We start from the raw sequence: 21,280 nt of genomic DNA on the forward strand, positions 1-21,280 counted from the left end.
AGTGAATTTTCACACCGCTTTTGCTAATTTTTAATGACGAAATCTGAAAATTTTATTTACCACTTTCAGGGGGCCCTACGGCTATTGCCGATTGGTTGCAAAATTTATCAGAAAGAGGATTCGAGACAAGTGAAGAAGATTTAAATTCTTGGTTTGAAGGGATAGAAGAAACAGAGCAAATTATGACAGATGAAGAATTATGTGAAGCAGTACAAGAAGAAGAAAGCCTTGTAGAAATATTGGAGCCACCAACTACTATAACTGTAAAAGTAAAACCGGATACAGCCTTTAATTGTTTCAGTACCTGCATAACATGGGCTGAAGAAAACGGCGTATCTGCTAAAGGTATTATAATTCTTCGAAACATTTGAGAAAAGGTTTTTAATCAAGGACTAGAAGTTGCACAAAAACAGACCTTAATCAAGGATTATTTTAAAACTATGTAATTATGTACATAGTTAGTTGTGAGATATGTTACAGTTATTAAAAAAAAAGTGTAGAACATAAATGTACAAATACATTATATTCTCTTAATGAAATGCTTTATTTTATTTATTATGAATTTTTCTATATAATCCAGTAATCCGAACATTCCAATAATCTGGCACCCTCTGGTATTTAATAGTGCCGGATTAGTGAGATTCTACTGTATTAGAAAATCTTTTTCTTTTGCTAAAATCTTGGTTGAGTGTTATGTGGTAACTAAGGAGATACTGTTTCTAAATTAGATATATGGTTACGTGTTAGCGTTTGCTGTAACAAATGGTGGCTTGCTTATTTTTTGACAAAAACGAAAAGGCAGATGAAGTCAAACTGACATTTCTACATGCTGCAGGCCCATCTCCATGTTTCTCTTATCCCATAGAATCAGATATTTTCTGGATTTCATTAGCAGACATCCTGTGCAAGATTCATCCAATCACTCCAACAGGCTGAACATACAATATTTCTGACAACGATGCACAGAAATGAAGGTACTTCGATACAGAATCCCAGATTAGCCTACTTGTATCATTTATATAAGTGCTACCTGTTACATTTAGTTGGACACCTAATAAATAATATAAATTTAAATTCTTATAAATGTCTTTGTATGTGAATACTTAAAACATAAATATTTTTACTCTAGAGTGGTCAGAAGTAAATAAATATTGGTACTATTAAATACCTGCTCTGTACTCATCACAAAGATTTATGTCTCATACCTCATGAACACATAATTATTCCAAAATGATTTTTAATAGGTAGAATAAGAATGGTGCAACCAATTTTTGGGAATTTTCAAAAATTTTAAAATGTTCTCTTTTTGAGAAAACCAAATTTGAAAATTTCCAAAATTTTGGTTTTAGTATTTTTTAATGATGCAACACTTATTGAGTTGTATGTCATATGAAAGCCCATTAAAAAAGCTTTAAAATGAGACCAATTTCAGCTTTCTAACATCTGTCGTCCCCTAATGACAGATATGACCAATGTGAAAATACAGTTTCTTCATTCTAATTCGAATTCCCATGGATCAGGGTGTGATCAAGGTACTAAAGCAGTATTACTGCAAGAGACTGGTATGTAGACCAATCACAAAGATGAATCACAGAACACCCAACTCTCCACCGTACAAAGTGTCTATTTTAGATGCACTGCATTTCGTTGCAGCTTCTTGGGATTCATTGGACCCAACCATCATTGCCAACTGCTTTTAGAAGGCAGACTTTGGAGTTGACATTGTAGCCCCAACTGATGAGGGTGATGTTAGCGATGAGGGTGCATGCAATAATGCATGGAAAAGTTTGCAAGGCAAACTAAAAATCACGTGTAGTTTTGACGACTATGTTGAAGCTGACAGTGACGTCCTGCTTTGTGAGCCTTAGAGTGCTGAAGCTATAGCAATCAGCAGCAACATTGATATGGTTGCAGTAGAAGACTATGATGAAAATGAAGAGGATGAGGAAAACGAAGCAAGAGCATCACCAAAACAAACATGTTCTGATACCTTAGTGCATCTGGAGGACTGTGGGACTTAGTTCAAGAAACTGCAATATTTGGCAAAGTGTCTTGCACATTAAAAATTTCATAATGCAGTAAATCAAGAAGTACTCTAAGCAGACAACAGTGGATCTCTTTTTTTTTGAAAAATTTAATTTGAATATGTTTTATTGTACTTTTTTTGTACAGACATTTATTACTCATCATACCTATGAGGGGGTACCCAAAAAAATGGATACTTGTGATAAAAAACTATTTTTTACCTTTTTTTTTTACAAAATTCCTTCAGTCACCTTCAAAGTACTCTCCATTAAATGCTATGCACTTGTCAAGTCTTTTTTCAGTATTTGAAGCACCTCTGGAACTCTTCAACTTTGATATCCTCCAGTGCCCTTTGCGAAGCTGTTTTTACCGCCTCCACAACATCAAAACACTTCCCTTTTAAATTTTTCTTCGTTCTCGGGAACAGGAAAAATATGCATGAGGCTATGTCTGGTGAATACGGAGGGTGGGGAACGACAGACCACCCCTGAGAGGCCAAATAGCGGTTCACTCGTAAAGCCATCAGTGCGGGGTTGTCGTCGTGATGAAAGAACTAGTCACCTGATCGCCAAAGTTCTAGGCGTTTCCTCTGAAAATCCTCTCACAAACGTCATAAAACTTCTAAATAAAAGTGCTGGTTAACACTCTGACCAGGGGGATCAAATTCCCGGAGCACAATTCCACTTACATCAAAAAATGCAATGATTATCATCTTAATTTTTGACCTCACTTGTCTTGCTTTTTGTGGTCTGGGGGAGTTGGAAGTCTTCCACTGGCTTGACGCATGCTTGGTTTCTGGGTCATATCCACCATAGCACCAACTCTCATCACCTGTAATGGCTTTGATCAAAAAATTTTAATCACTTTCAATCTCTTTTTTCAAGTCCTGGTTCAAATTCATTCAAATGTTATTTTAATAATGTTTGAGAAGGCGAGGAACAAATTTAATGGCAACATGTCTCATTTGTAAATCCTAAGTCAAAATCTGCTGGCACAAGCTCCAGCTCACTCCTGTTTTTTTCCGAAATTTCATCAATCGTGAAACAATCATCCTCATTGATTATTTGGCAGATTTTTTTTAACGTTTTCATATTTTCAAGATGTTAAAGGGCGGCCTGAACGAGCATGGTCTTAAACACTCAACTCACCATGTTTAAAGCCCCCAAACCACTCCAAAACTTGTGTGCGGCTCATAGCATCCTCTTTGAAAGCCTGGTGAAGCGTTTGGTAAGCTTCCATTGCCGATTTTTCAAGCAGGTAACAAAATTTCAAACATACTCTGTGTTCTTTTAAGTCTACCTTAACAACTTCGCAGGCGGAACACACGAACAGTAAAACGACTTCGCAGGCAAAACACAAGAACAGTAAGAGAAAAACAATACTACGATCAAAACATTAACCTACAAACTGACGTCTGGGCAGCTGTTTATTGAAGGTATCTACTAACTCCATCTAGGGGGAGAACTCTCTACTACTAAGTCTTTGAATGTCAGCGCGCTCTCAGTCCGGTTTTTTTGAGTCCTACTGCTCGTAAATATTATTCATAATTTTTTGTAATTATATTTCATTTCCTCTTTTGTTTACTCTACATTTGAGGGGTATTAGTGCAGCATGCAGACTCTATTCTTAAGCAGTGCCGGCTGGTTGTTAGGATTTATTTTAATCTTGATAAAGAAAAGATAAGTCTATAGATCTGGCAGTAAATATTAGACCATAAATATAAAACATAAGTATTCTGATATCCTGACATTCTTTGGCATGTATTTTTGTTAGCCAGTACAGAGCAACTGACCAGATGCATGCTACTGTCCATTCCCCCCTCCTCTAGTTTAGTACCTGCATCATTATTTTTTTTTTACATCTGACCGACCAAAAAAAAAGTTCATTACAAGGGGCCAAAAATCTTTGGCACCTTTCATGCATTGGAAAGAAGAAAGTAATGAAATTGCTAAGTTTTTACTATCTCTTACTATGATGAATTATATATTTGCTTAATATCAGTTTTTTGACATAAACTTATTGATAACAATACTCTAAATGAGTACTTGGACAGAAAAATAAGCAAAGGATTGATACTAAAAATGTTTAAAGCACGCAATTAGAGCTGCTTTGTTGGTAACTATGGCATGGAAAAATACGGTACATAACCATTTCACATTCTGTTCAATGAGGAATTCAATAATAATATTCTCACACTCAGTAGAACTTGATAAACACTTGTCATGAAAATGTTTCACTTGTGGTAGACATAATTGTTGCGGCAGATCATAGATTCCAGCAGAGTCTCTCAGAGGATAATAATGGCATATTGTTTAAAATTACTTACAAGAGAATATTAAGTTTTTCAATTATATAACTACCTACAAATATGCATTGATTATACACCAAATTTTAACAGAATACTAAAATATAAAATACTATTCTCAAGTTTCACTCCAAATGTACACGGTGGCCACAGATTCATATGTTGTTTAAAGTGTGTTATAGTAAACTTTGATGCAGTTGTAACATAAAGTTATATTTTCTTAATTTTACTGCACAATGTTTCACAGTTTCATAAGAAGATTGCACAAAGGCAGGTCACTAAGCCAACTGCTGTTATGTGCACATGGCATAGAGGCTTCTCAATAGCCTCAACTGTGGAGTGTCCTCTATAGTAGTGATAGTGAGGGTCACACTCATGTGCTCCATCCCAGCATCAATACTACTCTATTAATGGACACAGAGTTTGTACCCAACAGATTTGCATTACAGAGGATCTGGGTTTGATTCACTGTCCATCCATCCTGATCTTCATTTCCCAGTTCCCCAAAATCTCTCCAGGAATGTGCTGGGAATTTTAGAGTTTGTTTCTTTCTATAATGACCTTGCTATTAGACATTAAACTCAAATAATATTTAAAAAAAAATTTAAATACTATAGTCTGCCTGAAATGCCTGTGAGCATAATCGTGCAATGTAAAATATCCTTTTCCTTCTAACCATGAACCAACAATTTTTTTTAAATATGCATTTGACTGCCATGGAATGCAGTTGATGTACAAGTGCTCTTCAGTGTGTGCCATGTTTGTGTTTTCACTGTCCATGCTGCAGGTATGAGAATGGAGATATGTACGAGGGTCACTTCAAGGATGGGAAGGCCCATGGGCACGGTGTTTACAAACAAGGACACTTCCTGGCTTCCGTGGCATCTGTATACATTGGGGAGTGGGTGAACGGCATGAAGCAGGGCTATGGGGTCATGGATGACATTGTGACAGGTACGTGCAGAATTTACCGATTAATGCATTTTGGCCGTGTGCTATGCATCCCTGTTGAACACTAGTATGTATTCTTGTAGATCATTTGTGTTTACAGAATTATGAGAATGTTTGGTAAATATTTTGTGGGGTGTGCAGGTTGTTCAACTAACTGGTTATCTTATGTAATTAAAAAGTCTTTTCTTTTTATTTGGGTTTAGGAATAATTTTAATGGTATACCATGTTATCATAATGAAACCTTGTAATTACATAACACTCATCTACGTGAAACATTTTCACAGTCTGTAACAGGACAGGGCCTTGGATCCTCTGCTAACGTAAAAGACTGAACTTTGTTTGAGGTTAGGATAAGAGATACATGATTGGTAGAGATGTTAGTGCTCTAGTTTAAGCTGCGGCCCTATTGTAATTACAGTAAAACATTTTTGTTGAAACCCCATTTATTGCGACCACCTCTCTATTACAACCCGATTTCGAGGAACCATGAAAAAATTGCCGAAAATCCAAAGAAAATCGGACAGAAAATAAGTTTCTTGTGGTGAGTAGCCTGTTACTGCGTTTCTCTTTCCGAGTGCTGTACTGAAGTAGGCAGCGCATATCTAAAAATAGATACCACTTCCTGTCGACCGCTGTCAGCGCTTGACAAACCCCATTCCACGTCCCTTTGCCCGCAGGGTGCAGATAATGGTTTTTGTGGCAACGTGTTTACGTTTAGCTTTTTGTGAGTGTCTAGTGCGGTATGCAGTTAAGGCAAAGCTACCTGCTGGATTTCTCTTGATTTTGATTACTATCATCGGTTGACAATGTTTGCTTAGTTTTTGAAGTCCGATTTGGTATATTTTCTGGCTTGAATTTGTGCACTATTGTTGATGACTTATGCAGGGGTTTTTTTTCTTCTGATTTTTTGTTTTATGACTTAATAAATAAAATACCATTAAATATTAATATCTATTAATACAATGCAGGAAAAACCCTCCGGCCGCAGCGTGTGAACATGGTAGTCGGCCGCTCGCTCGCCCTTGCTCAACCTCTCCCCTTACCGTGCACTGTGGCCGATCTCGGATGCTGCTTGTACTTTGTACTTGTTAACAATCACGTTATCTGCTTCATTTTAACGAGGAGAGTAAAAATATATTAAAACTGTCAGCAAATTGATAAAAGCTTTATGTGTCCGCAAACCAGGGCACAACACTGGCCCGCCAGTTGTTTTCATTCAAAACGGGGCTAAATAACTTGCATGGATCAGGCTGAAAACATCCAGCAATACGTGTAGGTTATAAGGAATCTTGTTATGAATTGAGATGTTATGTTTTTCGAGTAGATATTTACAGCGACTGACTGGATACATGCCCGCCTCGACTTGTTTTAACTGCCGCAGCGATGTTTACTTTGTCAGCTCAAGCTATTATCTTTTCCCATGGGTTGATTGAAAAAAGTCGCTTCACCCAGCATAAAAAAAAGGGGCTAGGCCACTTATTCCCCACGCAGGAAACACACTGGCTGCCGTCTGTCTCCCCCGCATTTATCTTTCTTCTAACATTCCACGTCTCGCCTCTCGCGCGAGCAATAACGAAGCAACCACGCATTGGGCCGTTTTATGCTTTGTTTGGTGACAGCAGCTTGATTTTATTCGGTATATTCCTTTTCATAGGACCCTTGCTATTAAAATACATGTATATTTAAGTTTGAAAGCTTGTAAATTCCTTGCCAGAGATGACTGAACTCGAACTTGGTGTGAAAAGTGACATATTTTTACATACTTTTTTTTTGGGCGTGTTTGAGGGGAGGGAGGGGTCCGAAAATATTTACAACTATCTTACCCCTCCCTCACCGCTTTAGTACCCCATTCATAATAGCCCAATTTTACGGGAGACGGGAGGGTGAAATGAGCATTTTCTCACTGAAGGTTTTTCAAAGGGGAGCAAGTTGGGTTGTTATAAGGGAGGACACTATATGGTTTGTGTGTGTGGGAGGGATGAGCTAGCCTTGAAGAATGTTACCGTGGGGAGGGAGGGGTGAGCTTATGCGTCATGAAGCCGCTGCCGCCAGCCAGCCGGGAGAGCTTTATGTGCGCCCACTCGCGTTGCAGAACCTACCGCTGCCATATTTTTAAAGGAAATGTCCCATTATTTTTTTGTTATTCTTACATGTACATTATTGGAAGTATTAAAGCCGACACAAAAATATGCTGTTTGTTAAAATTAACAGATTTTAATGATCTTTCATTTCGTTTTTTTTTTTTTTTTAATTTTTTTTTTTCTGATTTTCACATTTTGTTCAAAATGTCCAATTTTTTGACGGTTCCCGAGAATGTATTCGTAAAATCACTGCTTCGTTAAATCCGGGGTTCGTGACATCAGGGTTCTAGTGTATTTAACTACGACAAGCAGAAAACGTACACGTAAACTAACCAGTAAAAATAAACTGTCTTTTGACATATTTTCTTTAGAGGTGGCCTGTAGGGCGATGGACTTGTCATGAAGGTTGAAGTGGGTTTAAAGCAAAGCCGTCTAACATTGTGAGTGACAGCATCCTGCCATTGTATGGCTGGTTTCTTAACGAGTAGCGGTTTTGGAAAGGGGGGGGGGGGGGTGGGGTTGAAATTAACTGAAAATTTCGGGAAACATCTATTACGACCCCCCCCCCCCCCCTCTATTTCGACCCTATTCCTGGAAACCGTGAGGGGTCGTTTCAGAGAGTTTTGACTGTATTAAAAAAATGAGCCACCAATTATCTACTTTCTTATGCTTAGTAAAGTTTAATCATTGTGATTTATTGGGTTTAACTAGGCCAATGATTTGGGATTTGTTGCGTCAACAAAGAACAACCTTAAAACCAAGTGGTACACTGGCTATTACCTATGTCTGTGGCCTCAGTGAAAAAATAAAATGATTAGAAAATAAACACGGACTAAAACCAATGTTGAAGTCAAGTTATTAGATAAAAAGGAAAGGTCACCAGATTAAAACTAACAACAGACAAGGTTCAATATCATAACTGTATTTATCAGATCCCCTGTGAATGTGGATGAATATGCATTGGAGAAACAGGCAGGACCCTTTCAACACACATTAAAGAACACAACACAAGGGTGAACTCAAAAATCTGGATTTGTCTAATATGTCTGAGACAGTGCTACTCCACTCGTACAGGAAGAACAACCAATACCGAGGAAAGTAAAATACTAATCAGTATTATGTTTTAGTATTCAGCAATACCAATGTTATCAGTCAACAAAGTATTGAATTAAAAATATATTGATATTTTAATGAAATGAGAGAGTAATATGTCACTAAAACAATTAAAAAACAGCAAACCTCACAGTAAGAAACTAGTCAGTAACACTAGCATTAAGTGCATGGCCAAGTAGGGGATGGCTTGTCTGTCATTGGGCGTGCCAGAAGAGGGGGTAAAATATCTGCATATGAACATTTTTCTAGTGTTCACTGTCAGTCAGTTTGTGCCTGATAACGGAAGCAGATGCCATTTCCCAAAACATCGCACCTGTTTTATTGTAGAAAGCCTACAGTGTTTGTTGGTGTTGTCGTCAAGAATATCTGTTTAGTTTTATCGGTGGGTTCGTCTTTGCGTTACTGTGTTGTCATTGTTTGGCCTGGATCACCTGCTTGAATTCACCGTTGGGTTCGTCTGTCTGGTGCTGTGTTGTGCAAGATTGTTGTTTTTCTGTATGTACGGTTCTTGTTGCACGTGTCTCATTGTTGTCTGCCAACTCGCCCTACCTCGGTTAGGTTTGACCAAGAGGAGAGCGTCTTGCAGTGAAAACTATCAAGGACCTTAAGCTCAATGGTATTCCACCTTAGAGTGCCGGTAAAAGTCAATATTACAAAGGGGCGGACAGACACTCCACATTACTAAAAAAAAAAAAAAAAAAAAAAGAGGTATAATATTAGGCCTGTCCTAATATCAGTTTTTTAGTTTAAATCAAATAAGAATACAAATATCAAATTATTCCGAGTATTAATATCAAATACAGATAGTAAGAATGAGAAACAGAATTCCAGTAAAAAAAATTTTCACGTCATGTAATAACTTCTGGAAATTAGACAAATAATACTGAAGAGAAAGGTTGGTGGAGTTAAGTTAGCTGTAATAATTATAATTAAAATGTTTTTTAAAATATTTAAAGTATGAAATATTTTTTTAAAATTATGCAGTAAACTTAACTTCCAACTAACCTTTAATTTCAGTTCCTATGCGCCTTATTTTCTACAACCTGCTACTTTGCATATTGAACCAGAAAATTTTTGTGAATCACAAAATACAGTGAAATCCATGGCAATCAATTTTACGAAAAACGTTAAATTTTTTTAATGCTTTATTTCCAAATTGTTGATTTGAATGATTTCATATTTACATATTTAAACCCTAGTTATTCACGAGTTTTCATTGTTAACGTCCCCCAGGTAAATTGTATTTTAGTTCAGCAATATTATAAAAACAATTTTTACTAATTTCATTTGGAATCTTAAACCATTATTTACATTTTTTTATATGTATTTTTCATTTTTGAGTATTAATGTCTGCTTCGTCATAGCTATATACAGCAAGCTGCTACTGTATCATTGTGACTTTTGATTTATAAGCCATTGAAAATATGATGATTACTTCTTTTAATACTCTTCTCAGTGGAGTGTTTGTGTTCGTGTTCGTGTTTTGTGGTGTTGTAGTACATGGTATTTGACTCTCCCCCCCCCCCTCCCCCCCATTTCTGGTGTTTGTGACAAAATCAATAAAAATAATATTTTTTAATGAAAAATGTGCTGTGTTTTGAACTGTCCACACGTTTTTCCATTCCTGTTAAACGAGAAAGTAGTGAAAAAACTTTTAAAACTTGTTTCATGTTTAAGACATCACTTATTATAAATGTTTTTGATTATGAAGTCCCATTAAAACATCAAGGAAAGGTATTTATATTGCAGAAATTATGACCTCAACAGTGAACGATGGTATAAGAATAACTCACGAGACATGATATGTCTAATATTCATTAAAAAACAAATATTCGTTATTTTGAAGAGTTAGTATTCCAAGCCGAATCGAATGTGAATAGTTTACTATTCATATTCGTATTCGAAAGTTGGAATATTCACACAGGCATAGTTAATATTAATAACATACAAATTGTTTGTTTGTAAACAAGCAAAGTTACAAAATAGTTAAATTTTTAAAGAAACCAATGGCCACTACATAAATTTCAGGGTTTACACATTTAGTATTCATCACACAGACATTAACTAACAAAAGACTGTGAGAATTATGACAAAATATGTATTTATGTTTCTTAGTTACATTTTTACTTTGTAATATTTTTTTGTTAATATTATTTGTACAAGAGTTCCCATTTAAGAAAGCCAAAATAATACTGTTACGATCACGCTTGGCTGCAGTGCTTGGCATCGCCGCACTCGTTCGGCCTGTCTGCGCCCCCTTCCACCCGCATCCTCTCCCTGGTATCTCGTGTCATACTGTCTCGCAACATCCTGACCGTCGCAGCGCGCACCTGCCTCAGATCGAGTTACTTAAAAGAGGCCGCACTGCGGAATAAAAGGATTCAGACATGTTTATCGGCGCGTTTTGTGGGAACCCGATGCTTGTTGCGTTTATCGGCGTTCTTTGAGCAGCCGCCGCGTCCTTCGAGGACTCACGACGCGTTTATGGGCATTTCGACGGCGAAGGTCGCGCGATATCTCGGAGACATGCCCGATTGTTCTGGACGGGAACCCAAAGGCTATATAAGGAGGTTGGGCCGACCTTTGAGAGGAGTTCAGTGGGGAGTTCTCCCGCGGCGGAGTTTCCGGGCGATAGTGCCGCGGGTGCGGCAGAGTGGCGAAGTCCCTGGACGAAGGTTCCAGGGCAGGGAGTGAGTGAGTTCAGTGGAGTCGGGAGGTTCCGGGCGATAGAGTCGCGGGCGCGGCGGAGTCCTGGGCGAAGTTGCGAGTGAGTCGTCATGTGGGATCTCGGCGAAGGGTGTGACGGCGGCGGCGGAGTGTGGCAACGGAGTCCCGTGGCGGAGACCCACGAGGGGTGCTGCGGCGAGAGTTGCGCCGGAAGTGCGGTCCAGCGAGGTGTGTGAAAAGAGTGACTGGGGAATTGACCTTTTTTACGTGTAATTAATTATCTGCCAATTTAGAAGATTATTTGTAAGTGACAAGTAGTGGTAATAAATAAAACTGTGTGTGTGATAAAAATCTTTAATTGGGCTATCCTTTACGAACCCACAGGTAAATCGTAACAATACTATAGTTAATCTTAACCCTGCTACTGTGTTCGGGTACATTTAGACACAAAACAAATTTAATTCCTTTACAAAAGTTAAAATAATTGTGGGATCAGACTGTAGCTCAGTGACTTTGCTTATTTTGTTGTATTTTATTGATGTCGTTTGTATTCCAAATGTTTTGAAAAAATTAGGTGAGGAATCAAAAATTTCATTAATACTGTGTTCGGGTCCATTTGGACCCTATTGTAAAAAAAAAAAAAAAAATACAATTATCAGAAAAATCATCAATGCTAATTTTTCCTAAGAAGCGAAAGAATTGTTCAATGCAACCATCAAGAATTTGTTTTTCAAGCTACTCTGATTTTCGTAAATGTTAGTACTTTCTATGTGTTTGGGTCCATTTGTGACCAAAAATTATTATTCCCCCCTCCCCCTCCAAAACGAATGATGATATCCATTAGTTGCTGAGAAACATTGTTTAGTAGCTGTTTTCTGTAAATATGTGTATTACATTATTTGTTATTCGAAATGAATTTTTTTTATAAATACTGTGTTCGGTTCCTTTTAGACCCTACTTATAAAAAATTTGAAAATGCAGAAGCACTATCATCAATGCTATTTTTGATAAAGAGGAAAATCGTAAATTTTATCGATGCATGTATTCAAAAATATATCCTGTTTATTTTTTCAAACTACCCTAATTTTTCATAGTTGTTATGTCTTATACAAACATATATAAAATAATGATGAAGGTATGAGTTATCCGAGGTAGCCCTAAAGTTCCTGTAAGCGAAACTGACTACTTGTTGGGACTATCCCGCATTGAAATTCATAGGCATTCTCCTTTCAAAGGGACTTCCCCACTCTTTGAGAAATGTTCTTCCTTTCAGTGGTAATTCCCTTTCGAGAGGGACATTGGCGGGGCTTCCCTTTCCGGTGTGGTTCTATAGTTGAGGCCTTCCCCTTTCGGTGGGGTTTCCCCTTTAGTTGGAGGATTCCCCTTTCTCTGGGGCTTTCCCTTCTGATGGGGCATCCTGTTTCTTTGTTAGTCTGTTGGTGGGAGGATGAGTGGTGGCAAGTGTTCTGTGCTGTTTACGTATTCTCAATTCTCAGTGACACTCGTACAAGATTTTTGTTTATTTGAAGCTTCAAATAAAATAAAATGGATTGTGTCGCTATTTCATCAGAGGCTTCAGATAAAGAAACTTTGTCTGAAACAGATGATCATATTTCTGGAATTTCCGAATCATCTTCAGAAGATGAAGACGACGACACTACCAGCTCTTCTGCATTGTTATCCAAGGATAAGTCTATTCAGTACAGAAGTGATCCTCCATTGAAACAAGGAAGACGAGCTTCAAAATATGTGCTAAATCTTACACCAGGACCTACCAGGTATGCTACTTCATGAATTGATGATGAACTTTCTACTTTTCAATTATTTTTTACAAAAGACCTGGAAAAAGTCATCCTTATGAATTCTAATGTTGAGGGAACCCGTGTGTATGGGGATAAGTGGAAAACAATTTGTTGAAGTGAGAGCGCTTACATTGGTTTACTTTTACTAGCTGGTGTTTTAAAGTCCTGTAATGAATCAACAGAAAGCTTATAGGATTCTCAAAAGGGTAGAGCAGTTTTTAGAGCAACCATGAGTCATCAAAGATTTTTCCAAATATCACGTGTACTGAGTTTTGACGATCGTGAAACTCGTTCCTGCCGTAAGCAAAATGACAAGTTTGCAGCAATTCGTTCCTTGTGGGATATGTAGGTGGAGATATTGCCAAAACTTTATAACCCCAGCGCATTTGTCCCGGTAGATGAACAGTTGGTTTCCTTTAGAGGGAAGTGTCCTTTTCGTCAATATATGCCCAGTAAGCCAGCTAAATATGGTCTCAAATTTTGGGTTCTCTGTGACAATGAAAATAGTTACGTATAGAATATTCAGCCATACAATGGAAAGCTTCTAAATCAGCATCCTGAAAAAAAAATCAAGGTCTTAGAGTTGTCATGGATTTGTCATTTGGTTTGAAAGAACATAACATAATGTGTGATAACTTTTTCACATCATATTTACTTGGTCAAACATTACTAAAAAGGAATGTAACTATGATAGGAACCATAAGGAAGAACAAACCTTCAAGTCCTCCTTAATTACTTCAGACGAAGAACAAAGCAGTCTATTCATCATTCTTTGCATTTACAAATGATACCATGGTTGTGTCACACATTCCTTTAAAAAAAAAAAAAAAAAAAAAAGTGTTGTACTTCAGAGTACATACCACTTAGAAAAGAAAGTTGATTCAGAATCTAAAAAACCACAAGCAATCCTAGATTATAATTCTACCAAGGGTGCTGTAGATACATTAGATGAAATGATATCATGTTATACTTGCAAGAGAAAAACAAACAGATGGCCATTTATAGTGTTCACAAATGTTCTTGACATTTGTGCAGTAAATGCATATATTCTATTCACAAAGGTAAACCAAGATTGGAAAAAGAACTCGTTGAGGAAGTGACGACTATTCATTGAAACTCTTGGCATGTCTCTTGTACGCGAACACATTCGTGGACGAGAGTTGCTCCCAAGACAGTCGGCAATAGAAACAGTGCAGAGTCATCAAAGAGAAACGAAGGAGAGACCAAGTTCAAGTAAAGAAGCTCATGAAGGATCTGCAATCAGAAAAAGGGGCCGATGTCATTTGTGTCCGCAGTCAGATAATAAATACCAAAATAAATGTGCGAGATGTGGCAAATACACTTATAAATCTCATTTGCATTTTTTATGTGCCAAATGTAACTGCTAAATTTGACTATGTAATTCTAAATCACAAAAATTTATTGTGAGTTTACACTTCATTTACAAATATATTATGTAGTGTTTATATGAGGCCTTGTAGTAAAGTTGAAAGTTATTTACACATGGAACACTAGTGTAGTAAATTTTTTGATTGCACTCGGAACTGCAAAACAGATACATTTTGAGAGTTTCGAGAAATTGTCATAAAAGATTTCAAAAGTCTATAACATATTATTTTCACACTAAGATGAATCATTTGCCTTTTTTTGTATTATTCTGTTATTTATAGTAGTATTGTATTTTTTTTTGTGTTATTGCCTGTTATACGTAATCTTTATATCGCTAAATGGCATCTGTATTATGATTGTACTTGACATTGTTATAAAGTTAACTTCAATTTGCATGTCACTTATGTCATTATTTAACAAAAATAAAATATTTCAGTTTAAGTCGTTCCACAATATACAGTACACTCTAAATCTGAATTAGTGAATATTCTCGGATTGTTCAGCGATTCATGGAGCAGTCTAAAATAATTGAATCAGTGAAAGTAATTTACTTTGGAAAACTGTGAATATTCACAAATTTCTAGTGGTTATTTTCACTGATTCAATTAGTTTAAACTGCTCCATGAATCACTGAACCATCTGTGAATATTCACTAATACAAATTTAGAGTGCAAATAATATTTTAATGGTTATTAACAGACATTACTTATCTTGGGTCTAATTGGACCCGAACACAGTTAGTGTGTGTTACATGTGAACAAAGTAGCAGGGTTAAATAAAAATTACCTTAATATTACAGTGAATTGTTTCCAGTTGTCCTTAAATTACTGTTTCAATGACTGGTTTCATTTATAATTCTTGATATGTTGGCCGAGACATGCACTTGCTTGATCATGCTTCATGCCAAAAGATTAAGAAAAACTTTCCTGGCTGAGTCATAATTCCATGGTCAGCAGTAACAGGGGAGACTCTCATACCCTCACTTCAGAAATCAGCGGAGAAACAATTAGGGCTCCATGGCAAGGAAGTGGAAACCTCATCACGACGACTGCTGGTACACAATCAAAAGAATTTAAAAAAAATATGAGATCCACTAAAATTAAATTAATAGCTTGATTCCAGAAAGTCCACTACCTGTAGCATTGCAAGCCCTTATCTTCTCAACACATAAGACATTGGTATAGATTATTATTATTTTTTTATCATTTTCATTAATTGGTTAGGTTTTCTATTTCAATGTAAATTATGGCTGATTGAATGTTTCAGAGGTAGTCATACTTTAGCATTGTAATGTTTTGCACTTTTTTTCCATAAGATTATGGTTTTAAGTAACAGAGAAGGGGAAGCCCCTAATTATACGTATGTAGAGTTTTGTTTAAATTTCTTGTAACTTGTACTTTTATTGGCGGTTTTTTTATAGTGTGTCTTCAGATTGTATGTGATTGGTTGTGGGGGACTGCCTCCTTTGTGGATAAAGGTAGTCAGGTTGGTCTTTAGTCATGTTGTGGTCATGGTACCGAATGGTCATGGTTGAGAGATGGCTTAAAAATATAATAATTATGCAATTTACGCAGCTGCGGTCCGGGTGGCGCTGTTTTATAAGTATTTTTTCACATTTATCTAGAATTCGTTGACTGCAGTTATCAGTCCATAGCGACACAAATGTGAAGCGTTTCGTCACTGTTCAAGTATGGAAATACTTTGCTTGTACTATGAGTTTGTTTGAAATCATAGTATTTAATAGCAGTAATAAATAACCTTTACATCAGACATTTTGGTACCATTTTAAAGTCATTTGTTTTCTTGAAGCAAAAAACATTTTTTTTTGTGTGTACAATCTTGAACAGTGTTGTGGTCGGAAGATGGTGGCCTTTGTGCTAATGTGAATTTTTGGTAAAGGTTAATAAAAATCATTAAGAATCGGTCATTGTTCTCGAGAGACTTTATTTGTATAAGGAATCCTTTAGAGCAATGTTTGTATGATATTTGAACAATATTTTGTAACCCACTAAGTTTTTCTAGTGTTTCTATGTATGTCTAATTCATATATAGTTTGAGCTAGCCAGAGAGATCTGGGTTATAACACCGAACATACCCAATTGGTGGTGCTGAAAATTTTCTACCACACAGAATGTGGTGGATTACTTTGCACAAAGAAAAGAAAGACTTCACAAAATGTCTGCCCGGAGAAGAAGATCAGTGACCTTCAGAAGAAGATCAGAGTGACCTTCAGAAGAAGATCAGAGTGACCTATGCCAGATGAAAATTATTATAATTAACCATAGCAGAAGTTGCATACTGATAGAAAATATTTTGCACTTCAGTGTGAATAATTACTTAAAAGTACATAATTTTGCAAAGCAAAAATGACTGGATACATTGAATAACTTAGTTAATAATTTTGTTGCTAAAGTCTATAGTTTTAGAAAAACTTTAGTCTCTTCACAATATAGTCCAGATTTGTTGCACTGTTTTGAATTATTCCAAAATAAAATAAAATAGTTTAGTTTACCCAATTGATACATCAAACAATATTAAATATGTAATTAACTTTACTTATTTAATATATATTAACAATGGTATTACACACGAAAAACATAAATCCCCTTGAAAGCAATATGATGTCCAGTTTGCCCAAAAAAAATTAATATAAACATTAAGCGAAATTTGAGCCCGTCCTAGCAACAGATGTGCTGTGGCACAATTGAGCATGTCCCAGTAACAGGTGTGCTGTGGCACAATTGAGCACGTCCCAGAAACAGGTGTGCTGTGGCACAATTGAGCACGTCCTAGCAACAGGTGTGCTGTGGCACAATTGAGCATGTCCCAGTAACAGGTGTGCTGTGGCACAATTGAGCACGTCCCAGCAACAGGTGTGCTGTGGCACAATTGAGCATGTCCCAGTAACAGGTGTGCTGTGGCACAATTGAGCATGTCCCAGTAACAGGTGTGCTGTGGCACAATTGAGCACGTCCCAGCAACAGGTGTGCTGTGGCACAATTGAGCACGTCCCAACAACAGGTGTGCTGTGGCACAATTGAGCAAGTCCCAGCAACAGATTGTGCCGCATTAGTAAGTTATTGCCTCTGGTGTGATATTCCCCACAGGTGCCGGGCAGTGACCCACCCCCTTCCAATTCATTCCCTCCCCTGAGCAGTCGACGCCCATGCCTAACAGCGAGCTTCAGCGCATGACTCTGGTGCGCAATCTGTCAGCCGATTTTGCTACCTTGTCCTAGTGAACTCCTTTTATTACCACCAGGTCTCAATACCATCCAAAGCCTTTTCCTTCAGACTGGGCACTATGACGCGGCACACTATCTGCCGGCCGGCTCACCAACTATAGGTTGGCTTATCCCAAGTTTTTCTAATTAGCAGGGCCCAATCTCCTAACGTTCTTGGGCCTTGCAGAGAAGTACCTTCCCCTCCCCGCCAAACTTTGCTTAGCTCTGCCCCTTATGCCCCTTCAGTTTTGGGGAACCCAGCAGCTGCCTTTATAATGACGCTCGTAAGCTTGCTCTAAGGAGAAGTCACCGCGCTATATTCAACACAGTCTGTGACATCATATGGGCAACTTCTGATCTTTTATTCACCTTTCACGTTGGTAAAGCCTCCAATGGTCTTGTCTGTGAGGATGTAATCTCAGCACGAAGGAATGTTTCCCTACCCTTCATCCTCTATTTATTATGTAAATAAAGCCATGGTTTATCGTTGGTTGTGGTGCTCAGTTTCTTTTTTATTTAACATTTACCGTGATATCTCTTGTTTCGTCTCTGTTCTCCTTTCTTGGACTAGACTAGTTTTTCACCGTTGACCTGTTCCACAGTGGGGTCGCAGTGGCAGACACAGTATCCAGTCCGTGTATTAGACTTCATTCTCAACTCTCTCTCTCTCTTCAGTCTCTGAAATTCTCTCCCCCCAATTCTCTTCATGATTCGGCGTTCTGCAGCGAGCCACCTCACGTGCACATGCAGGTAGACAACTGAACTGAATTGTAAAGAAAAGTTCAATGTTTTAAAGGAAGACATTCTACACTCTCAAAAAATGTGATCAGTTACTTGTATTCCCGTAGTAATTTCTTAAACAAGCATGTTGTGAAGTATTGTAATTAAATATTATGTGTATAAAAATATATATATTCAAATTTGACAATGCCATAACACAGAGATCCTATCATTGTATACTTTTGAGTAATTTTAGAACGGCCAGCCAAGTAGTTTCTTTGTAAGTTTACCAGTGTGATTTATATATATATATATATATATATATATATATATATATATATATATATATATTGCTTATTGATGACAAATTGTCATCTAAGAGCATGTTATAACCAAAAGGCTTCCACTCTTCATAATTGCCTTATATTCTTTATATGTGTGATGACCCAGAGGAAACCATGTTGTATAACGAAAATAATAATAATATTCCTAGATTACAGGAAGATACTTAGAGCCATCTTTTCTGTGTTGTTTTTGTAATTAAGTTCCCATGATCCACCTTGATCTTACCAATATGTTGTGGGCTTATACCTAAAAATTTTATTATGCTCTTTTGGCTTTTGCCTCTGTTGAGTAGCCTTATACGTTTCCAGATGTATGTATGTTCATATATTTAACTTAAAGGAAGCCAAAGGGTACAACATGTACTGTGGCAAACTTGAGCACGTCTCAGCAACAGATGTGCTGTGGCACAAATGTCATACACTGTGTTCATCAGTGCTGTAATTTTTCAGACCAAATTTCTTCCACAGAATTCTCTCTGCTCTGCTGTCTAGGCATTTAACATCTAACATCAGCTAATTTTGACTAGTTCTCGGTACAGTAATGTATCCATCTAGGTTATCTATTCCTGAGGTTTTTCTACACAACTATTGCAAACCAGCAGTGGCGTATGTCAAAAAAAAAAACTTTGTGAATTAATGAATAATCTGCTTATACTAACAAATATATGAAGTTTTGAAATAAAACTTGTGAGTTACAAAGTTACTGTGCATAAAAATGTATACACAACAAAAATTTTGTTTTAAATTAATGTTTACCTATAATGATAAACACTCTACCTCTAACAATTAGTATAAGATACATAAAATAAGTTTAAAGGATTAAACTTTCATTAAGTGCTTAGTCCTGTGTCAACAAACTATGCTATCAACAACACACCAATGCTACGTTACGAAACTGAAGAAGACAGATGCCTAGCCAATTAGCAAATAAAAAAATACAATGATACTTGCAGAGCAACATGCCAACCCCAGAACATTAAGGGTTTTTAATCATATTTAGAGAAAGGTAGTGTGTGTACATATTCAGGCACCCGCTGCCATTCATGGCCACAAGCTGGGCTATAAGCTTACTTAATCAAAAAATGGCAACATTATTTCTTGTGGTGGAAATATGCACTGTAGCAAGTTACTGTGCACTATATACTAAAAAAGAAATTCAAAGTGCAAAAAATGAGAACTTTCTGCCAACAATTTTATATTAAATATTACTACTGTATATTCAAATAATCATATGTAGCAAAAATTTAATGTTTTTGAAACTCAGGTATTAAATTAAAGGGTACAATTTTACAATTTACCTTTTTGCAGGAGAAAAGTATTTGGGCAGCTGGGCTAACAACATGAAACATGGTTGTGGACTGATAGTCACTCTTGATGGAATATACTATGAAGGCATATTTATCCAGGATGTATTGACTGTAAGTACTTCATTTGGATATTTTTTGTATTTTTTTTTATATTCTGAATTCTGTTACAGTATATCATGATGAGGAATGGTTTTCTCTTAAGTGAGAACAGGTCTCAGTTTATTTTCCTCAAGTAATAGATTGTCACCCACTTCTCAGAGTTACACAGTTTGATATGTGAGGTATTGTAGTAATAATGCCAATGAATTAGGCCATGATTTTGAAGCAAATTTGATGTACCATATCACCTGTGTATCCCTTCCCGGTTATTGAAATTTTTTTAACAAGTCCTCTTCTAGAATAGAAAAATAAAGGCAGCAAGCTTCCTTCATCAGCTTGTTTTATAAAAACTATCACGTACCGTACAGTTAGGGAGAGATAGTGCGAGAAATTTGTGTGCAAGCTGAAGGAACATAAAAAGCCAGGCTCTGAATTGCGGCTTTCACAGCACCAATGATGATTGTAGTTTTGTCATGGAATGTTGCATTTGAAAGCTGAGAAATCTCACACACAAAAAAAGTTGGGTTACAATTGCATTTTAAAAACCTGTCGCAATAGACACGTGGAGATTGTGCCAGTTCACAGACATTTACAAGTGGGGTGCGGGAAGGATGGAGGAGGGAGTACTGTCACCACCACTACATGGCCTCATGCACTTACAGAATGCACACACAGACTGGCTGGTTTCTTTTTAGATTCCCCTCCAGCCAAATGCCAGCCTGCAAGTCATGTCACTCGCCGGCGCTGGCTGGACGACTAGCACAGCAGCCGCGCAGACGAGCACAATGGCGCTATTCATAGTGCTTTTCACACACTGCTCAGATATGTTAACTAAACAATTTATACTTACTTGTAACATACTTATTTAAAACCAACACAGGAGAGTTATTTACACACATACTCAAAGACACAGTAGAATTGAAAAAGAAAAAAAAATTACCCAAGGTTATAAATTTGCATAAGAATCACTCTACATTTAAAAAAAATAAAAATCAGCATAACATATGCATCCCATATGTGGGTAAATACATTAAAACACTTATTTGTACACTTTAATTTTTAATCTTTTTTCCACTATCCCTAGGGACATTGCCAGGATTTTATTTTGCCGGTTAGAGGGAGGGGGGAATTTTTTTGTCATTGTTTGCTAAGGTTTGATAAAGTTGTTTTAGACTAATTTTTTGTAGTTTCACAGTCTAAAATGTGGATTTTTGAACAATCTAAGACAAAGTAAATTTAAAATATTAAGTATT

General features: G+C 36.9%; 1 protein-coding gene across 5 annotated transcripts in view; it reads left to right on the forward strand.

Moving 5' to 3' along the window:
- The window catches only part of LOC134527381 (alsin), a 239,496-nt gene that overhangs the window by 79,333 nt on the left and 138,883 nt on the right, over positions 1-21,280 (forward strand). For all 5 annotated transcript variants that reach the window (XM_063360022.1, XM_063360024.1, XM_063360019.1 and 2 more), the window contains exons 7-8: positions 5,118-5,284; positions 19,930-20,039. In XM_063360022.1, coding sequence (XP_063216092.1) covers positions 5,118-5,284; positions 19,930-20,039 — 277 coding nt within the window. The remainder of the gene's footprint in view (positions 1-5,117; positions 5,285-19,929; positions 20,040-21,280) is intronic.

Source organism: Bacillus rossius, chromosome 1 (genome assembly GCF_032445375.1).
Source record: "Bacillus rossius redtenbacheri isolate Brsri chromosome 1, Brsri_v3, whole genome shotgun sequence".
Lineage (NCBI taxonomy): Eukaryota > Metazoa > Arthropoda > Insecta > Phasmatodea > Bacillidae > Bacillus > Bacillus rossius.